The sequence below is a fragment of the Macaca nemestrina genome, chromosome 2 (assembly GCF_043159975.1).
Source record: "Macaca nemestrina isolate mMacNem1 chromosome 2, mMacNem.hap1, whole genome shotgun sequence".
Lineage (NCBI taxonomy): Eukaryota > Metazoa > Chordata > Mammalia > Primates > Cercopithecidae > Macaca > Macaca nemestrina.
This window is the reverse complement of record NC_092126.1, coordinates 115,729,011-115,749,608: the sequence shown is the minus strand read 5'-3', so window position 1 is coordinate 115,749,608 and position 20,598 is coordinate 115,729,011. Positions and strand designations below refer to the sequence as shown.

The 20,598-nt window shown below is 59.1% G+C and overlaps 1 protein-coding gene across 3 annotated transcripts; it reads left to right on the top strand.

The window, feature by feature from the left end:
- The first annotated feature begins 522 nt into the window (after nt 1-522).
- On the top strand, nt 523-19,596 carry LOC105480535 (twinfilin-2). 3 transcript variants are annotated; one of them, XM_071091826.1, is made up of 9 exons: nt 523-696; nt 4,945-5,022; nt 7,963-8,141; nt 8,535-8,630; nt 8,841-8,945; nt 9,078-9,203; nt 10,000-10,150; nt 10,287-10,408; nt 15,732-19,058. In XM_071091826.1, exons 1-9 carry the CDS (start codon nt 672-674, stop codon nt 18,825-18,827), a joined length of 3,978 nt encoding a protein of 1,325 aa, XP_070947927.1. In that variant the 5' UTR covers nt 523-671; the 3' UTR covers nt 18,828-19,058. The 3 variants fall into 3 exon arrangements, with proteins under 3 accessions (XP_070947927.1, XP_024648216.2, XP_011737866.1); XM_024792448.2 differs by lacking the exon at nt 15,732-19,058 and adding an exon at nt 10,866-11,455 and having other exon boundaries at nt 529-696; XM_011739564.3 differs by lacking the exons at nt 523-696; nt 4,945-5,022; nt 7,963-8,141; ... (3 more) ...; nt 10,000-10,150; nt 10,287-10,408 and adding an exon at nt 11,031-14,536 and having other exon boundaries at nt 15,732-19,596.
- The last annotated feature ends 1,002 nt before the right edge of the window (nt 19,597-20,598 follow it).

Below are 20,598 nucleotides of genomic sequence, written 5' to 3'. Positions count from 1 at the left end.
CTGGCAGCCCCTCACATTGTCTCGACGGGCTCTTACCACCATCTAGCGGGTGAGGCGGGCCTGGGCTCTCCACCGTGAGGGCAAAGCCTAGCGGCCATGACCACACCGAGGTACCCAGGACCCCACGGGAGGCGCTCAAGAAACGGCCCCTGGGGAAGAGCTGGCACACGCACGCATGTGCGCACGCCCATCCACAAGCAGACCCCTTCCTGGGTGCAAACCCGGGTACGCTGCGACCCCCTCCTATTCGGAAACCCACCTGGCTTGGGGGGGCACAGGTCGGGCGCGCGCGCACGATCCGCCCCACCCACAGACCACCGTGATCAGGGCGCACACACACGCGCGTCCTCCCACGCACGCTCCGTCACACGCAGGCCCCCTCTCCTGCCACAGAGGAACGCGCTGGCGTGCGCACGGCGGATCAATCAGCCTTAGACCCACCCGGACCGACGCGCAGGCTGCGCGCACGCGCGGCTCCGAGTCCCCGCCTCCCGGCCGCGCCTGTCGGGGGCGGGGCGCCGCTGGGGGCGGGTCCTGCGGCACCGCCCGGGAAGCTGCGCGAGGCTCGAGAGCCTCCGCCACATCCTTCTCCTGTCTTGGTCCAGCGAGCGGAGGCGGGCCAGGGTCAAGTGGAGGGCTCCGACGGCGCGGACGGAGCGAAGCGCCGAGCCATGGCGCACCAGACGGGCATCCACGGTGAGGGCGGATGGCGGGCGGGCAGGGGGCCTGGGTCTCGGCTCTCGGAAGCGCCCCCTCCCCGGCTCTCGGCCCCTCCCTCCACCCCGCACCAGCCGGGAGAAGCTTCCTGTTCTCTTTTGCAGCCGTGGGTCGCCTGGGGTGGGCACATCTGGGGGAGTACGGACGTGGTGTGCATAGCTGGGAGTGGGTGTACATGTACGTACACAGCTGGGGTGGAAGTATCTGTGTGCCTACCTGGAGATGAATGTGGCTGTGTGTGCCCATCTGTATATTTTTGTTCCTTTCCTGTAGTGGGTGTACACGCATGTGTACCCGTCTTCCGTGTACAGTCCTACGTGTGCACCTCTCGATGTGACTCCCTTGTGCACATCTAAGGGTCATTCATGCACTGGCACTTGTGGCTGTTTGAATGGACACTGTAGGTCGCATAGGACCCTCTTTAGACATCAGTGTTTCATGGCAGTGTGCACATGTATGTGGGTGTCTGTGTGTGTGCATAGTTGGAGCGCATCTCAGTGTGCATTTGTTGCCAAGGATGCATATACCGCATGTGTCTGTATCACTTGAATGGGTTTGTGTATGTGTGAGGGGACCCTGACCTTTGCTCCTCCCAGGACACTCACTCTCCCCAGGCTGGGGAAAACCCAGAACAGAGACTGCTAAGTGGGATGGAGAAAGCTGCCTATCTGACCTTGACCTCTGACCTCCCTCCCATTTTCCGTTGTGACTTTCTGAGCCTGTCTCAGTCTGGTTGGAAGATCCCAGCTCCAGACTGCAGACAGGGAAGAGGTCCAGATACGGGGTTTGTGGAGGAGAGTCCTGGCCCTAAATAATCCAGGCCAGCTCCCACCCCCGCCCCCCCCATCCCTAGGAAGCTTCACCATCCCCTAGCATCACACACCCCCTCCCCCAGGGGTCCCAGTTTCCTTCTTGGTCGGGCTGTGAGAGAAGCAATGGCCAGGAGCCAGGTGCCCTGACTCTACCTGGGGCTCAGTGTCCTCATCTGTCACTGACCTGGGAGGGCTGCCTGGCCTGTGGGGAAGGCCCAGGCTGTTTGCCCAGACAGCCTGGCTGGTTTGGCCATCAGCCACCCCTCCCACCGCACTAGGATCACCTGCTTGGGGCTGCCACCATCGACCTGCCTGACCACCTGAATCCTGGTGCGGTTGTGGCCACTTGGTGGCTGGGCTGCCCTGAAAAGGTTTCCCTGGCCCTGCGAAGGCAGGGGCCTGGGTCAGGGCCAGGCCTCCCAGATGGGCCAGCCTTTCTCCAGGAGGAGCTGGCAGGCGGGCTTCATGACTCAGCCCCACAGGAGGGAACTGCCTCGTGGCCAGCTTCTTCCTTCCCCTTTGTCTGGTCATAGCTGCTGCCTCCCGGCCTCCAGCCCTGGTGGAGGAGATCCCAGGAAGTTAGCAACCCCATACCCCTTCCCTGCTGCCTCACTCCCTCATTACCCATAGTGAGACAGGCCCACTGAGGGGGTCACTGGGGACTGGGCTGCCCCCAGTCCTCCTTCCGCCTGTGAGCAGCCCACTCCTTCCCATTTCTGGCTGGGGGAGTTGGCAGGAGAGATCACCCTGGAGGACCAAGTGCCAGCCCTGTCCTGACCATAGGTGTGGATCTGCTGACCTCAGAGCAGGGCAGGAAAGGGACCTGTAACGTGAGGCTCACTGGAGTCGGAGGGAGGGTGTTCATGAATCATTGATAATAGAGGCTCAGGTGTCCCAGGCCTGGTCTCTGGATTATTGATGGCGGCTGGGCAGGCATTGGGGCTGGGGTGGGCAGGGAGGTGTGCCTTCCCCTGCTGGGGTGTCAGTTTGCCCTGGTAACACTAGAAGGGGCCCGTCGGCCTGTCCTTTGGGGGAGCTTCTTGGTCTCCCTTCCGGGAAGGTCTGGGCAGATAGAAGAGGCAGCTCAGCACAGTCAGCTTGCTGTTGTTATCGTAATAAAAGATTAATTGTTGTTAGTAGAGGCCACCATTGCCAAGCCCTTTCTCCCATTTATTCCTCACCACAGCCCTGCCAAGTGTGGGGCTATTATCTCCATTTTATACACTGAAGTTCAGAGAGGTCAGGGGTCACCCAGCTAAGGGAGAGGTGGAGCCCCAGAGGCCAGGCTTAGGGCCTCAGGGACCTGCTTGGGATCTGCCAATGGAAAGTTCTGTCCTGGCCCAGTGGGACGGTGTCCACCTGCCTACAGTTCCATGCCATGTTTCTCTGAGCCCTAAGGGTCTGCTGAGCTCAGCTGGGCCCCAGCCCACCCAGTGGCCTTGGAGGGTGGTGCATAGCCTGAGGTCTCAGATTAACGGTCACTCTGCAAGGGGGGCACCTGAGGACATGACCAGAGTTTGTTTTCCTAAGGCCCCCCCCGCCCCTGAGTTGCCCAGTCCTGGCCCTATAAATATTCTCTGACCTCAGGCCTCCAGCTGTGTTCCTGATGGAATTCCCCTGACCCCTGGGCAGCCTCAAGGTCACTCTGGCCAAGCCCTGCTCACCCAGGGACCCAAGCAGGGACCTTCCCCGCATGGTCCGTGGTGGTTTCCCTGTCCACTAGTAGATCCACCACTTATGGCTCCCTGGCTCTCACCATGGTCCTCATCTCTGCCCTGGGGTCCTTGGTCACTCACTGGCTCTTACCTTCCAGCTCTACAGCCCAGTGGCCAAGATGGAGTCTCTCTCTCTTTTTTTTTTTTCTGAGGTGGAGTTTCACTCTTGTTGCCCAGGCTGGAGTGCCATGGTGTGATCTCAGCTCACTGTAACCTCTGCCTCCTGGGTTCAAGCGATTCTCCTGCCTCAGCCTCCCAAGTAGCTGGGATTACAGGCGCAAGCCACCATGTGCGGCTAATTTTTTGTATTTTTAGTAGAGGCGGGGTTTCACCATGCTGGCCAGGCTGGTCTTGAACTCCTGACTTCAGGTGATCTGCCCACCTTGGCCTTCCAAATTGCTGGGATTACAGGCACGAGCCACCGCACCTGACCAAGATGGAGTCTCTTTTTTTTTTTTTTTTTTTTTTTTTTTTTTTTTTTTTTTGAGACGGAGTCTCGCTTTGTCGCCCAGGCTGGAGTGCAGTGGCCGGATCTCAGCTCACTGCAAGCTCCGCCTCCCGGGTTTACGCCATTCTCCTGCCTCAGCCTCCCGAGTAGCTGGGACTACAGGCGCCCACCACCTCGTCCGGCTAGTTTTTTGTATTTTTAGTAGAGACGGGGTTTCACCATATTAGCCAAGATGGTCTCGAACTCCTGACCTCGTGATCCGCCCGTCTCGGCCTCCCAAAGTGCTGGGATTACAGGCTTGAGCCACCGCGCCCGGCCTAGGATGGAGTCTCTTAGTGAGTTTCCGGGGTCCACTCCTCCTGGAAGCTGCCCCAACTGCCTGAGGGTTAAAGGCGTCTTGTCGCCCCACCCCCCACAGGGCTGTGTCTGGGCTGGCTGTGGTTCTTCAGGGTCTCAGGGTTAGACAGTCTGGCTTGAGGGCTGGGACTGGGGCTGCATACATGGGTGTCATGTGTGTCCATGTGCTTCTGTGTACACTTTGATACATCCAGTTGCCTGCACACACGTCTCAGCCAAGCTCTGCACTTGCCTGCCTGTGTGCGTGTTAGCAAGCTGGGGACTATATCTCTTTGTGTGTTTGCGTATCTAAATGTGTGTGTCCATTTGTGTTTAAGCAACTGAGCGTGTGTTCATGTATGAGGGTGTTTGAATTTCTGCTCCTCTGTCACACATCCATGTCATGTGTTACATTCACACATGCTGGATTGAACTCTATGTGTGTGTGTGTGTGTGTGTGTGTGTGTGTGTGTGTGTGTGTGAATGGACATAGTGGTCATTACACAGTGGGGGCATTTGTCTGTGTTCCTTTGTCTGTGTATATGACCATGCTGAGTGTGTCCAGGCCAGCCCAGAGCTCAGCCATCCTGGGGGGCAGGGGGCAGATGGAGGCTATTCACTGTGGCTGGCCTGGCTTATGCCAGAGCCTGCCCATCTTCTGATGAGCTGTCCCATCCCTGCCCACCCCGCCCCATCACCAGACCTATCCCAGCCAGCAGGCCACTCGCCTGCCACCTCTGCTGGCTAAATTTGGGAGCTTGTGTTCAGTGGCTGTCTCAGGTTCCCAGTCACATGGGGGGCTGTATTTAACCTGGTTCCCAGCTCAGCCACCAGACCCTGTGGGACAGAGCAGGCCCCATACTCGTCTCTGTCCACTCTGCCCACTCATCCCCCACCATGTTTCTTGTTCTTATAGCCACGGAAGAGCTGAAGGAATTCTTTGCCAAGGCACGGGCTGGCTCTGTGCGGCTCATCAAGGTTGTGATTGAGGACGGTGAGTGCCCCTCACAGGCCAGGGCATAGGCTTGGGGGTGGACTCTGCTGCCTCTATGGGTGGGGGAAGGTAGATGTTGGCCCCTGGCCTGCTGGGGACAATTTCCCCTCTGGAAATGAGTGTGAGGAAATCCTGACAAAGGAGAGCCTCACAGGGCAGCATCAGAGGTGAGTGCGATTGTCACCTCTGTTATGCAGAGCGGGAAGCCAAAGCTGGGGTCAGCAAACAGAGCCCTGTCCTGGGGTCCTGCCACCTCCCAGAGACTGCATGGGTATTCACATGGGCCTGGTCAGAATGCCGAGCTGGGCTGGGCAGAGGGGCAGGGGATAAGTGAATCCAGCACCACCCCTTGTGGTTGGTGCCACCCACCCCTATCTGTGGCCTGGCCTGGCTCAGCTGCTGGCCGAGGGGAGCTCTAAGGAGATCCTGCACCCTTCTCTTGGAAGTGCTCCCATGATGGGGAGAAGGGACGAGTGTCTGGCTCATCTGAGAGCAGGATGAGAGGGTTCTAGGCTTGGCTGGGTCTTGGCCTGGCCCCTGAGAATCTGGGAGCTGTATAGAGGGCAGTGCTGGGGGCGCTGGGACTTGAGCTGAGGCCTGAAGTGGGGAGGGTTTGGGGAGGCAGAGGATTAAACTGAGGAGGATTGGGAGGTCAGAGGACAGAGAACATTTTTTCCCCTTTCCTCCTTGCCAAGGGACTGCCCCTTTGGGTGAGGGGTACAGACTTTGGGACTGGTGTGGGCCAGGCTCCCCAGAGGTCCTCCCAGCTCTCCTCAGTAGTCATTCAACAGCGAGTACTTTGGATGGCTGCCCGAATGGGCCTGGTGCTCAGCTGACTTGTCGCACGTTGAGTTGGCTCAAAGCAGGGTCTGCCATTCCAAGTTTTAGGGCCTCAGTCGTGCTTTGCCCAGGTACTCCAAATTCTGATGCCCTCAGAGACTGGGCAGGGGTCACTATGGCAGGATATTGGTGATGGCCTCCTGGAGTGGCAGGCCACAGCCACCCCACCCTTAAAGAGGCAGTTGCACTCATTGACCCCAATCCTCTGCCCTCCCTGTTGCCTCCCAGACAAGATGTCCCTGCAGATTTTTTTTTTTTTTTTTTTTTTTTTTTTTTTTTTTTGAGATGGAGTCTCGCTCTGTCGCCTAGGCTGTAGTGCAGTGGTGCGATCTCGGCTCACTGCAAGCTCTGCCTCCCGGATTCGCACCATTCTCCTGCTTCAGCCTCCCAAGTAGCTGGGACTACAGGTGCCCGCCACCATGCCCGACTAATTTTTTTGTATTTTTAGTAGAGACGGGGTTTCACCGTGGTCTCCATCTCCCGACCTCGTGATCCGCCCGCCTGAGCCTCCCAAAGTGCTGGGATTACAGGCTTGAGCCACCATACCCGGCCGTCCCTGCAGATTTTAAGCAGGAGGAATCTCTGGATTGACTTTTTTTTTTTTTTTTTTTGAGACGGAGTCTTGCTCTGTCCCCCAGGCTGGAGTGCAGTGGCCGGATCTCAGCTCACTGCAAGCTCCTCCTCTCGGGTTCACGCCATTCTCCTGCCTCAGCCTCCCGAGTAGCTGGGACTACAGGCACCCGCCACTTCGCCCGGCTAGTTTTTTTTGTATTTTTTAGTAGAGACGGGGTTTCACCGTGTTAGCCAGGATGGTCTCGATCTCCTGACCTCATGATCCGCCCGTCTCGGCCTCCCAAAGTGCTGGGATTACAGGCTTGAGCCACCGCGCCCGGCCCTCTGGATTGACTTTTATCTCAGTTCTGCATGACAGTTTTTGGGGTACCTGGGAGTGCCCAGGAGGGTCCAGGCCTCCGATGGGCAGCCACTGTCCTTCTCCAACTGAGGGTGGCCCCAGTGTGGCCAGAGGGCTTGATTTTTCTAGAGAGGCTGAGGATTCCACTTCTTATGTAAAAATTTCCAGTTTAAAAATGTTAGCAACAAATTCAGCAATGTGGACAGTGCTGTGGGGGCCAACACAGGCCATGACTACTCAAAGTCACTGTGACTATGATCCTGTCTGAGTTCTGGGTGGGCAGGTGAGGAGGCCGAGGCCTCAGAGGGCCTGGCCTGTTGGGGTGTCCAGGCATCAGGGCCCCTGCCCCCATCAGGAGAGCCTGGTAGACTGACACCAGGACCCCCAGCCAGGCTGCCTGCCCCTTTGCCCCAGTTATTGCTCCAGGCTGGACCTGTGTATACCCAGGCTGGTGTCTGGTGCCCAGATGAAGTCCCAGCCTACAAGTGCAGCTCGATGCACCATTCAGCCAAGGAGCTGGCAGGCCTATAGGGCCTAGGCACTTAGATGGTAGCTGCTTTGGATCTGTAACATTTTCAAGAGGACTGCAGCTGGCAGGTAGCCGCAGGATGTCTGGTTATGCAGGGTCTGGTAGGAGCCCCTGCTCCTCCTCCCCAGAGGCTTTTGCCCCTGCAGGTCCCTGTGGCCTGGGGCTGTGATCTGCCCCTCAGCACATTTGTCCTGAGGGGGTCTGCTGCAGTTCTTCTGCTGGAGCCCCAGGGGAGGAGGCGAGCAGGAGGCAGTTTCGTGGAGACTGTGGGCTGAGCAGCTGTGCGGTGGGGTGGGGTAGGGAGCACCCAGGGGTGTGGTGTCTGTGAGGGGCTGACAGCTGTGTGTCTTTGTGTGGCTATTTGTGTTGGTGATCTGCGCGTGTGTATGTGGGGGGGGGGGCGGGTGGGGCGGGTGGGGGCGGGTATGCATGCGCTGGGGATGTGCAGGGGGGCAGCCCCCAGGTGGCAGCTTTGTGCCCTCCCTTGCTCATTCATTCAGCCACACAGCCTCACACTTCTGGGACCTGGGGGCTCCAGGGAAGGTGAGGGGCAGCCGGCAGCTCTGAGCCAGCTGGGCAGCCACGGCGAGGCTGGAGGTCCGCAGCGGGAGGTGCGGTGGGAGCTGGGAGCGGCTGCTCACCCGGCCTCTGCCCCCAGAGCAGCTCGTGCTGGGTGCCTCGCAGGAGCCGGTAGGCCGCTGGGACCAGGACTATGACAGGGCTGTGCTGCCACTGCTGGACGCCCAGCAGCCCTGCTACCTGCTCTACCGCCTCGACTCACAGAATGCTCAGGGCTTCGAATGGCTCTTCCTTGCCTGGTCACCTGATAACTCCCCCGTGAGTCCTGGGCCAGTGGGGAGTGAGGAGGGGAGCTGGGGCCGAACTGAACAACAAGGCCTTGCCCTGGGGGATCTAAGAGGGGACACAGGCCTGCCCCTGGAGGATGGGGGAAGAGCTGTCAGGCCCTGCCCTAGGGAGTCTGAGAGAGGGTCAAGGCCCTGTGCCTGCAGCCTGGGTACCTCACGCTCTCCAGACATCAGCCTGGCTCCAGAGGCGGTGGTCAGGCTGGACAAGGGCTCCCCCTGCTGGTGGGAGCTACCTGCTGCGTCTTGGCCCTCTGCCGGGTGTGCCAGTGCAATGAGCCTACCGGGTGGCTCCAGAGGTGCCTGTCTGTTCCGGGAGAGGCAGCCCTGCCCAGAGGCCTCTCATGGTTTGGTCCTTGCCCTTCAGGTGCGGCTGAAGATGCTGTATGCGGCCACACGGGCCACAGTGAAAAAGGAGTTTGGAGGTGGCCACATCAAGGATGAGCTCTTCGGGACTGTGAAGGTAGCCCTAAGCCAGGACTTACCGGGACACGGTCCTGGGCCCACAGAGAGGTCACTGTGCAGGGTCAAAGAGCAAGCCAGTGCCAGCCTTGGGAGGAAGATGGGGGCGCTGGGGGAGTCCAAGGACTGCAAGCGGGGGTGCTCGGTGGGCTTCCTCTAGCCCACCCCCAGGTGCCCATTTATGGCTCTGCATTCACCCCCACCCCCGCAGGACGACCTCTCTTTTGCTGGGTACCAGAAACACCTGTCATCCTGTGCAGCACCTGCCCCACTGACCTCAGCCGAGAGAGAGCTCCAGCAGATCCGCATCAACGAGGTGGGTTGGGTAGCAGAGGCCCCAGCCTCGAGCCCTCAGGGTCACATTGGCCCCATGGCAGCCTGTGCTGCCTGGGAGTCACACCCTGCTTTGGGCCGGTGAGGGCCTCCCTCACCATTCCCCTACCCATAGGTGAAGACAGAGATCAGTGTGGAAAGCAAGCACCAGACTCTGCAGGGCCTCGCCTTCCCCCTGCAGCCTGAGGCTCAACGGGCACTCCAGCAGCTCAAGCAGAAGATGGTCAACTACATCCAGCTGGTGGGTGCCTGCTCCCTACCCTGGCACACGCTGCTGCAACCCCTACTCCTGCCCGTGCACATGTGCTGGTGTGCATGGAGTGCCCACCCCATCAGCCTGCAGTCTGTCCCCTTCAGCTCTTCCATGTGCTCAGGGGAACACATGGTCCACCCCACCCCTCCCTGATCCCTACCTATTCCGCCTCGGGCGCAGCCACTGTGTGCACATAGATGCGCTCAGGTCCCTTGTCCCCCAGGCCCTGCTCATACACAGGTACACCCATGAGCACACTGCCCCATTCTGCCCTCCACACATACCCCTGGGGTCACACTGACCCCTCAGTCCCGAGCCCCTTCCTGTCCCAGATTCCCTGTGTTGTCTCCTTGACCACCCCGTTTCCCTAGGCAGCGTCCTTCTGCCCTGGCCGTTCTGGCTGCCCCTTTCAAGCAAAATGTCTCCTCCCTTCCAAGGTGCTTCCACCAGAGGCCTTGCCTCTGAGGATGGGCTGGCCCGGTGGCAGTATCTCCCTGAAGTTGAGACTCTCCACACCATCCTGTCCCAGGAGTCACTACCGTTTACTACCCTTGGGAGTTCCCTCTATAGCACAACCTTCAAAGGGGCAGAGTTGGAGCTGGGCCCAGGACTGGCCTCTTCAAAGGGACCCCCATAGAGTGATGGCCATTGCAGGGGAGTCTTGGGAGAGGGAGGTCACATCAGGCTCCTGCCACCAGCTAATCCTATTTGAGGGCTTCTTTGGGAGAGGGGCCTGGGCCCGCCCCGACCTGGTGCTCTCCCATCTTCCCTTGGCCCTGGGCAGAAGCTGGACCTAGAGCGGGAAACCATTGAGCTGGTGCACACAGAGCCCACGGATGTGGCCCATCTGCCCTCCCGGGTGCCCCGAGATGCTGCCCGCTACCACTTCTTCCTCTACAAGCACACCCATGAGGGCGACCCCCTTGAGTCTGTAGGTGAGTGGCCATGGCAGGGCCGCCAAGCCTGTGGCTGGGTGGAAGCAGGGCTGGTCTGCAGTGGGGCAGGCCCGCTCTGGGTGTGAAGGTCAGCAGGTTTCCCAGGCCTCCCAGGCTCACCTCCTGCCCCCCACAGTGTTCATCTACTCCATGCCGGGGTACAAGTGCAGCATCAAGGAGCGCATGCTCTACTCCAGCTGCAAGAGCCGCCTCCTCGACTCCGTGGAGCAGGACTTCCATCTGGAGATCGCCAAGAAAGTAGGCCCCTCCCCAGGGCCTCGCCGCCCTAGACCCTATCACCCCAATCTCCATGTGACGCGCTGGGGTCCTGAGATGACGGCAGAGCAGGAACCATTGCTGCCATGTTGATCACAGGGCGTCTGAGGCCCAAGGGGTGACACGCATGGCCCAAGGCTGCCCAGCTGATTGGTGGCTCAGAAAAGTCCAAGTCCTGGCCACATGTCATGTCCTTTCCCTGGGCCTGGAGACAGGGAGGAAGTGACCCCGGCAAGCAGAGTCCAAGGCATGCAGGGCAGCAGGCCCGAAGCTCTTGTTCTCCTGGGGGTGGCATTCCAGGTGGGGATTCAAGGGGAGACCCCAAGAGACCCCAGGGCTAGGATGTGAGATCAAGGGGTACCCCAGAAGTGAGGCCTACCAGGGGTGGTATGTGTCAGAGCCCCTCCCATTGGAGTGACCACTGCCTTGCCCCATGCAGATTGAGATTGGCGATGGGGCAGAGCTGACGGCAGAGTTCCTCTACGACGAGGTGCACCCCAAGCAACACGCCTTCAAGCAGGCCTTCGCCAAGCCCAAGGGCCCAGGGGGCAAGCGGGGCCATAAGCGCCTCATCCGTGGCCCGGGCGAAAATGGGGATGACAGCTAGGAGGCTGGAACAGGGCCGGCCACATGTGGACTGTGGGGCTGCCTGCCTTCCGCTCCCTGTCACCGTCCTCCTTCCTGGGCTCCAGGAAAGTGTTTCCAGGAGGGCAGGAGGGCTGGCGGCTGAACGCACTTGCAGCGTCCGAGGGCCACCGGGCTGGCATTTTGTGACCCTTCCCTGTTGCTGTCCCTGCATCTCATGTGTGTTCCCAGGGTGTCCGGGAACCCTGCCTGGCTGGCTTAAGGGGGCTGGGTCAGGGGCCTGGCATGAACCTGGCCTCCTGGGGAGCTGAGACTAGGGTCCCAGCACAGCCCAAAAACCTTTGGCCACAAGAGGTGGGGTCAGTCAGGGCTGGGGCAGGGGTCACTGCAGTTTGGGATGGTTGAATGCTGTATTTTCTAAAGAATAAAATATTTTTAAATCAAGACTTGTGCTTGGCCCTGAGAGACCGCCTCTGGCCCTGGGAATTGGGCAGTCTTGTGCATGTAACTGTCCTTTCCCAGTAGGGGAGAGGGGACTGCTAGCCTGTGAGGTGGAGCCCCAGCACTCCGTCGCCAGGTGTGTGGGAGAGGCTGTGCCTGTGAGGGGGTGCGCAGCCTCACTCGGGTCTCCCAGTTAACAGGAGCCCTGCTTGAGAGGCAGGCGCACCTCCACTGTGACATGAGGGATCTGTGTATGGTCATTTGCTGTGGCTGCTGTAACAAATTACCACCAACTTAGTGGCTTACAAGAAACCCAAGTGTATTCTCTTACAGTTCTGGAGGCTGGAAGACTGAGATGGGTCTCACAGGGCCAAAGCTGAGGTGTTGGCAGGGCTGACTCTGTCTGGGCCCCTCAGGAGAACCCATCTCCTGGCCTTTTCTGTCTGTATTCCTTGACTTGGGGCCCCTTCCTCCACTTTCAAAGCCAGAGGTGACATCTCTGATTCTGCTTCCCTCGGCCTCTGGGCTCCCGTGGCCTTTTGTAGTCAAATCTCCCTCTGTCTCCGTTTCATAAGGGATATTGTAATTGCATTCACCCTCCCCGCCCCCACCACCTACCCTCTTCAAGATGGGTAACTTAATCACATCTGTGAAGTCCTTTTGCCATACTCTATGTGGGGCTTTGGGGTCATGTGTTTGCAGGTTTGGGGAATTAGGACAAGGATCTCTGACAGGGATTTTATGCAGCCTTCCACATGGGATAAGGGCTCCTCCCCGAAGGCTTCCCAGCCTCCCTGGGCTGAGGCCAGGACAGGTGTTTCTGTGGACGTCGGTATTGGTGTCTCCAAGCCGAGTGTGTCCATGTGCGTGGGTCTGTACGTGTGTGTACAGACCCCTCTGTCAGCTTACTGGCCTCTGGTTTTCTGCCTCCAAGGGAGGCAGGGCTACTGCTGAGTATGGGGGTCTGGGTCCCTGGTCCAAGGGACTCTGGGAAAGTCTCATGCTTGGGGCTCCACAGGAGCCCGAGCTTTGGTGTATGCCTCTGAGAGGTGGATGGAGGGAGTGAATGCAGGTGCCTTCCGCCGCGGGCAGGCAGGAGTGGAAGCATGGGGTTGATGCCTGTAGCCCAGCTGCTGAGTGGGCACTGCTCTCCCTCCTGGCTCAGGGCAACATTCCATCCCTGGTGCCTTTCTGAGCCCCTGCTCAAGCCCTTAGAATTGTAGAGAGGAGAGCCAGACCCTAGCTAGGATCCAGAGGAGGCTTGTCCTTGCCCAGCCTAAACGCTGGCTCCCAGGTGGGCAGGAAGACGATGCCATCGCCCCCTGCTGCTGAGCTAGCTGGATGCCTGGCACTTTGGAGCCTGCCTGTCATGATGCCCACCCAGAGTGGGCCTGCGGGGAGCAGGCTGGCAGATGTACAGCCTTGCCTCCTCCCAGCAGCAACCCCATTTGTTCATTCATTCTTTCATTCGTTCATTCAGCCTTCACTCAGAAACGCCCTATCCGTGCCTGCCCAGAGCTGACTGCTGGGTACACATAATTCAGCAGATATCAAGCACTTGCTATGTGCTGGGCACTGCACTGGATCCTGGGGATGCAGATAAAAGATTACGACCCTCATGAAGCTGACATTCCAGCAGAGGAATAAGACAATATACAATAAACCATGAAAGATCAGTGATCCGTTGTGCTAGCAGTTAAAAAATGCTAGGCCAAAGAGAAACAGAGCAGGCAAAGGAGCTTAGGAGTGCCAGATCTGGGGTGGGAGGTTTCTAAGAAGGCTGGATGGCCCTGTTGAGAGGGTGACATGGGAGCAGAGACATAATGGAGGCAAAGGAGGGGTCATGTGAGACTTGGGAGAGTTTCCAGGCAGAGAGAACAGCACATCCCAAGACCCTGAGGCGGGAGGGTGCCCAGGGGCTACTCAGTTAACTGCAAGCAGGCCAGTGATCGTGGAGAGCACTCAGGGGAACAGCGGAAGGTAGGTCCCATAGGGCCTTGTTGGCCATCTGTGGACTGTGCCTTTGACTCCAGAGTCAGCCAGGGAGGGGTCTGAACAGAGAAGGGACCCAGTGTGACTTAGGTTCCTGTAGGGGCTGAATGTGACCAGCCCTTGGAGGGTGGACAGCAGGGCAGGACAGCCAGAAGGGTGGTGGCGTGGGTCTAGGAGAGAGGATGGAGGCTGGTGGGCACGGCAGTGGGCTGCGGGCACACACTTCAGCATGGTGGACCCAGCAGGACTTGCTGAGGGGCCCGGGGTCAACTGAGGCTTTGGGCCCGAGGAATCTGAGTCCTGTCACCTAGGTCAGAAGGAGTGTGGGAAGAACTGATGGGGAGGACCGGCTGGGGGCCCCACTGGGTCAGCGCACACCTGGCCCCTAGGAGCCCCATCTGGAGTGATGTGATGTGTGCTCTGATGGGGCCCCAGGGGCTCTGAGAATGCGGAGGAGGAGGTCTTGTTTCCGGAAGAGGTTGCAAGGCTGTGGTGAAGGCAGGTGCAACCCAGCCTCCCACTCAAGCTACACCCTGGCCCTCCACACACGAGGCCCTGCAGAACTCTGGAGATGGTGCCCACAAGGGCAGGAAAGGACAAGTCGGGAGCTGCTGTCCTGAGGGCACCAGCTGTGGTGCGGGAGCCAAGACCTGAGGGTGGAAGAGTCCTCTTAGAATGGGGATTGCCCAGCAAGGTGTACCGCTACTGGTGCTACCCCAAATTCCCATCTCTCCCTGCTCTCCGCCTGGGCTCTGGGCCTTAGCTCCTCCCTGGGCTTGGTAGAGGACAGATGTGAGGCCCTCATGGGATGTTGGCTGTCTGAGAGGGGAGTGGAAAGAGGAAGGGGTGAAGGATCTGTCTGCCATTTGACTATGCAAATGGCCTTGGACTCATGGGACCCTGTCCTCCTCACCATGGGCAGGGTGGAGTGGAGGGGGAGCTACTAGGCTGGTATAAAAGTCTTACTTCCTCTATTCTCTGAGCCGCTTCTGCCCCCGTGGGAAGGGACCTCGAGTGTGAAGCATCCTTCCCTGCAGCTGCTGTCCAGTCTGCCCGCCAGACCCTCTGGAGAAGCCCCTGCTCCCCAGCATGGTAGGACAACAGCTCTCAGTCCCCTGGGGAAGGGAATATCCTGGGAAGGGGTGAGGAAAGAGGTGGGCTTGGCAGCTGCAAGCAACAGTGACGGGTTGTCACCCACATGGCCCTGGGGACACTCACTGAATCCTGAAGACATCAGAGCTGAAGCCCTCTTCTTCTTCTTTTTTTTTTTTTTTGAGACGGAGTTTCACTCTTGTTGCCCAGGTTGGAGTGTAGTGGCTTGATCTCGGCTCACTGCAGTCTCCACCTCCCGGGTTCAAGGGATTCTCCTGCCTCAGCCTCCCAAGTAGCTGGGATTAGAGGCTTGCACCACCATACCCAGCTAATTTTGTATTTTTAGTAGAGCCAGGGTTTCTCCATGTTGGTCAGGTTGGTCTTGATCTCTTGACCTCAGGTGATCCGCCCACTTCAGCCTGCTGGGATTACAGGTGTGAGCCACCGCGCCTGGCCACTGAAGCCCTCTTCTGAGCAATGAGACCCAAACCCACAGAGGCGATGAGGAGGCTGAGGCAGTGACACAGCTGGGTCTGGAGCCTGGGTTTGGGTCTCACTGGGCCTGCAGCTTGGGGCTGGCTCTGTCTGGCACTTTGCTGGCCACCCCTCCTTCCATCTGTTCTGACCTGTAGGGCAAGGGCTCTCGGGCTAGGTGAGATGGGCAGAGAGTGATGGAGCTGTGCAGTGCCCGCTGGCCAGGGTCTCTGGGAGGCAGCCGGCCCGGGTCATAGTGGGAGACTCTCATGCCTGCCTGGATCTTGGCTGAAGGGAAAGGAAGGGGTTGTGGGGAGGCTGGTGGGGGGCAGAGAGCGGATTTCAGGGCAGCTGGAGGGGAGGGAGCCAGCTGCCACCTTGCTCAGGAGCAGGAAGGGAAAGTCGGGGAGAGACAGCGGGTGCCATGGGCCACCTTGCCTGGCCTTGTATAACCAGGGATTGGTTATGGTGAAAGCTCCAGATCATAAGTCTGGATTCTAGGTCTCAGTCCTGGTTCTGAGGCCTAATTCTGAGCCCAAGATGGTCTGAGACCGAGTTCAGGTTCCCCACAAGCCATGGAGGATGGGAATGGGGCTTGGCAGCCAGGGAAGAACTTCTGCAGGTAGAGCTTGGGGAGAGGGGTTGGACGATGCCCATGAAGTGGAGTGGGTGGAGGTGGAGCTGGGGGCCGACCGCTCACACAGCCCTCCTACCCCCACAGGGTTTCTGCTGCAGCGCCCTGCACCCTCTGTCTCTCCTGGTGCAGGCCATGGTACTGGCCACGACCCTGGCCCTGGGTACCTTGCCTGCCTTCCTACCCTGTGAGCTCCAGCCCCACGGCCTGGTGAACTGCAACTGGCTGTTCCTGAAGTCTGTGCCCCACTTCTCCGCGGCAGCACCCCGTGGCAACGTCACCAGCCTTTCCTTGTCCTCCAACCGCATCCACCACCTCCATGATTCTGACTTTGCCCACCTGCCCAGCCTGCGGCGCCTCAACCTCAAGTGGAACTGCCCGCCGGTTGGCCTCAGCCCCATGCACTTCCCCTGCCACATGACCATCGAGCCCAGCACCTTCTTGGCTGTGCCCACCCTGGAAGAGCTAAACCTGAGCTACAACAGCATCACGACTGTGCCTGCGCTGCCCAAATCCCTCATATCCCTGTCCCTCAGCCACACCAACATCCTGGTGCTAGACTCTGACAGCCTCGCCAGCCTGCATAGCCTGCGCTTCCTATTCATGGATGGCAACTGTTATTACAAGAACCCCTGCAGGCAGGAACTGGAGGTGGCCCCAGGTGCCCTCCTTGGCCTGGGCAACCTCACCCACCTGTCACTCAAGTACAACAACCTCACTGTGGTGCCCCGCAACCTGCCTTCCAGCCTGGAGTATCTGCTGTTGTCCTACAACCGCATCATCAAACTGGCGCCTGAGGACCTGGCCAATCTGACCGCTCTGCGTGTGCTCGATGTGGGCGGAAATTGCCGCCGCTGCGACCACGCTCCCAACCCCTGCATGGAGTGCCCTCGTCACTTCCCCCAGCTACATCCCGATACCTTCAGCCACCTGAGCCGTCTTGAAGGCCTGGTGTTAAAGGACAGTTCTCTCTCCTGGCTGAATGCCAGTTGGTTCCGTGGGCTTGGAAACCTCCGAGTGCTGGACCTGAGTGAGAACTTCCTCTACAAATGCATCACCAAAACCAAGGCCTTCCAGGGCCTAACACAGCTGCGCCAGCTCAACCTGTCCTTCAATTACCACAAGAGGGTGTCCTTTGCCCACCTGTCTCTGGCCCCCTCCTTCGGGAGCCTGGTCGCACTGAAGGAGCTGGACATGCACGGCATCTTCTTCCGCTCACTCGATGAGACCACGCTCCGGCCACTGGCCCGCTTGCCTGTGCTCCAGACTCTGCGTCTGCAGATGAACTTCATCAGCCAGGCCCAGCTTGGCATCTTCAGGGCCTTCCCTGGCCTGCGCTATGTGGACCTGTCAGACAACCGCATCAGCGGAGCTTCAGAGCTGACAGCCACCATGCAGGAGGTGGTTGGAGGGGAGAAGGTCTGGCTGCAGCCTGGGGACCTTGCTCCAGCCCCAGTGGACACTCCCAGCTCTGAAGACTTCAGGCCCAACTGCAGCACCCTCAACTTCACCTTGGATCTATCACGGAACAACCTGGTGACCGTGCGGCCGGAGATGTTTGCCCAGCTCTCACACCTGCAGTGCCTGCGCCTGAGCCACAACTGCATCTCGCAGGCAGTCAATGGCTCCCAGTTCCTGCCCCTGACCAGTCTGCAGGTGCTGGACCTGTCCCACAATAAGCTGGACCTGTACCACGAGCACTCGTTCACGGAGCTACCGCGACTGGAGGCCCTGGACCTCAGCTACAACAGCCAGCCCTTTGGCATGCAGGGCGTGGGCCACAACTTCAGCTTCGTGGCCCACCTGCGCACCCTGCGCCACCTCAGCCTGGCCCACAACAACATCCACAGCCAAGTGTCCCAGCAGCTCTGCAGCACGTCGTTGCGGGCCCTGGACTTCAGCGGCAATGCGCTGGGCCGTATGTGGGCCGAGGGAGACCTCTATCTGCAATTCTTCCAAGGCCTGAGTGGATTGATCTGGCTGGACTTGTCCCAGAATCGTCTGCACACCCTCCTGCCCCACACCCTGGACAAACTCCCCAAGAGCCTGCAAGTGCTGCGTCTCCGTGACAATTACTTGGCCTTCTTTAAGTGGGGGAACCTCATCCACCTACCCAAACTGGAAGTCCTTGACCTGGCGGGAAACCAACTGAAGGCCCTGACCAATGGCAGCCTTCCCACTGGCACCCGGCTCCGGAGGCTGGACGTCAGCTGCAACAGCATCAGCTTCGTGGACCCCGGCTTCTTTTCCAAGGCCAAGGAGCTTCGAGTGCTCAACCTCAGTGCCAATGCCCTCAAGACAGTGGACCCCTCCTGGTTTGGGCCCCTGGCGAGTGCCCTGCAAATACTAGATGTCAGCGCCAACCCTCTGCACTGTGCCTGTGGGGCGGCCTTTATAGACTTCCTGCTGGAGGTGCAGGCTGCCGTGCCTGGTCTGCCCAGCCGGGTGAAGTGTGGCAGTCCAGGCCAGCTCCAGGGCCTCAGCATCTTTGCGCAGGACCTGCGCCTCTGCCTGGACGAGGCCCTCTCCTGGGACTGTTTCACCCTCTCGCTGCTGGCTGTGGCTCTGGGCCTGGGCGTGCCCATGCTGCATCACCTCTGTGGCTGGGACCTCTGGTACTGCTTCCACCTGTGCCTGGCCTGGCTTCCCTGGCGGGGGCGGCAAAGTGGGCAAGGTGAGGATGCCCTGCCCTATGATGCCTTCGTGGTCTTTGATAAGACACAGAGCGCAGTGGCAGACTGGGTGTACAATGAGCTTCGGGGGCAGCTGGAGGAGCGCCGTGGGCGCTGGGCACTCCGACTGTGCCTGGAGGAGCGCGACTGGCTGCCTGGCAAGACCCTCTTTGAGAACTTGTGGGCCTCGGTCTATGGCAGCCGCAAGACGCTGTTTGTGCTGGCCCACACGGACCGGGTCAGTGGCCTCTTGCGTGCCAGCTTCCTGCTGGCCCAGCAGCGCCTGCTGGAGGACCGCAAAGATGTCGTGGTGCTGGTGATCCTGAGCCCTGATGGCCGCCGCTCCCGCTATGTGCGGCTGCGCCAGCGCCTCTGCCGCCAGAGTGTCCTCCTCTGGCCCCACCAGCCCAGCGGTCAGCGCAGCTTCTGGGCCCAGCTGGGCATGGCCCTGACCAGAGACAACCACCACTTCTATAACCGGAACTTCTGCCAGGGACCCACGGCTGAATAGCCCTGAGCTGGAATCCTGCACGGCGCCACCTCCACGCTCACCTCACCTCTGCCTGCCTGGCTCTGATCCTCCCCTGCTTGCCTCCCTCACCCCACACCAGGCACAGAGCAGGCACTCAATAAATGCTGCCGAGAGCTAGATGGCTAATCCTGAGCTCACTGGAGGCATGGACAGGAGGAGGGAAGGGAGAATTCTCCAGGCCTCCACGAAGCAGCTTAGGGAAAATTGCCATAAAGACAGGACAGAGGTCTTCAGGGGAGGAAGCTGCTAAGCTCAGTTCTCTGGGGAGTCTGATGATGGTCTTTGGATGTGGTTTTGGCCCTTCCCAGAGAGCAGGGGCCCCTTTTAGTCCCGCCCAGAATGCCCGGCCCTACCTTTCCCATGCAGAGCCGGGCAGCCCCTGACAGACTTAGCAGCACCCCTTTGTTGACGGGTCTCAGGTATTTGTCTCCCTCACCTACTGGACTGGAATGCCTTGAGGGCAGAGAAACTGCAGGCTTGGTTCCTTTCTGGCACTCAGCAAAGTCTTGAGCGGCAGCAGCTCTGGGGACTGTTCGTTCCAAAATGGAAGGGGAGAATGAATTGCAGCAAGGGTGGAGGGGTGATTGTGCCCTTTGGTGGCCACGCCTGTGCCAGGCGGAGAAGGCTGGTTCAGGTTGGGGAAAGGAAGGCCTGTGGGTGCATCCTTGCAGCAGGGAGCTGGGAGCCACAGACAGGAGAATCCACTCCTTTCTCTTTCCACCTACAGGTACTTGCTGGGTCTCTCCATTCTGATATGAAAGGGATACCTAGGCAAGTCACCTCCCTCCCTCCCTCCCTCCCCCTTTCTTCCTCCCTCCCTCCCTTCCTTCCTTCCTTCCTTCCTTCCTTCCTTCCTTCCTTCCTTCCTTCCTTCCTCTCTCTGTCTCTCTTTTTTCTTTCTGAGACAAGGTCTCACTCTCTCACCCAGGCTGGAGTGCAGTGGCATGAACGCTGCAGCCTTGACCTCCTGGGCTCAAGCAATTCTCCCACCTCAGCCTCCTGAGTAGCTAGGACCACAGGGGTGCACCACCATACTCAGCTAATGTTTTATTTTTTTGTAGAAACAGGGTCTCACTATGTTGCCCAGGCTGGTCTCAAACTCCTGGATGCAAGTGATCCTCCCACCTCAGCCCCACAAAATGTTGGGATTATAGGCATAAGCCACCAAGACTGGCCTTTTGTTGTTGTTGTTGTTTTGGTTTTTTTTTTGTTTTGTTTTTTAGCCACTGTCTTGCTCTGTCACCCAGGCTGGAATGCAGTGCAATGGTGGGATCACAGCTCACTGTAGCCGCAACCTTCTGGGCCCAGGTGCTCCACCTCGCCCTTCCATGTAGCTGAGGCTACAGGCATGTGTCACCACACCCAGCTAATTTTTATATTTTTAGTAGAGACGGGGTTTCACCATGTTGCCCAGGCTGGTCTTAAGCTCCTGGGCTCAAGCAATCCTCCTGCCTCGGCCTCCTGAAGTGCTGGGATTACAGGTATGAGCCTCTATATTTGATAGTGTACATTTCAGGATAGAGCTGGGAGCCCTGATGACCAGTGTTTGGAGAGGTCAGGGTCTGTCCTCAGCAAGGTCTCCTCCACACTCTGTGTGGAGCCATGAGGAGTGTCAGGCCTGGAGCCCCTGAGGGGCCTTCTCTTGGACGGGCAGCCTACACCATTACCGCAGCCAAACCTGCCCTTTGAGGAACAGGGGAGAAATATGTAGGCTGACAGGTCAGAGCTGGAGCCCAGTTTGGCCGGCTCA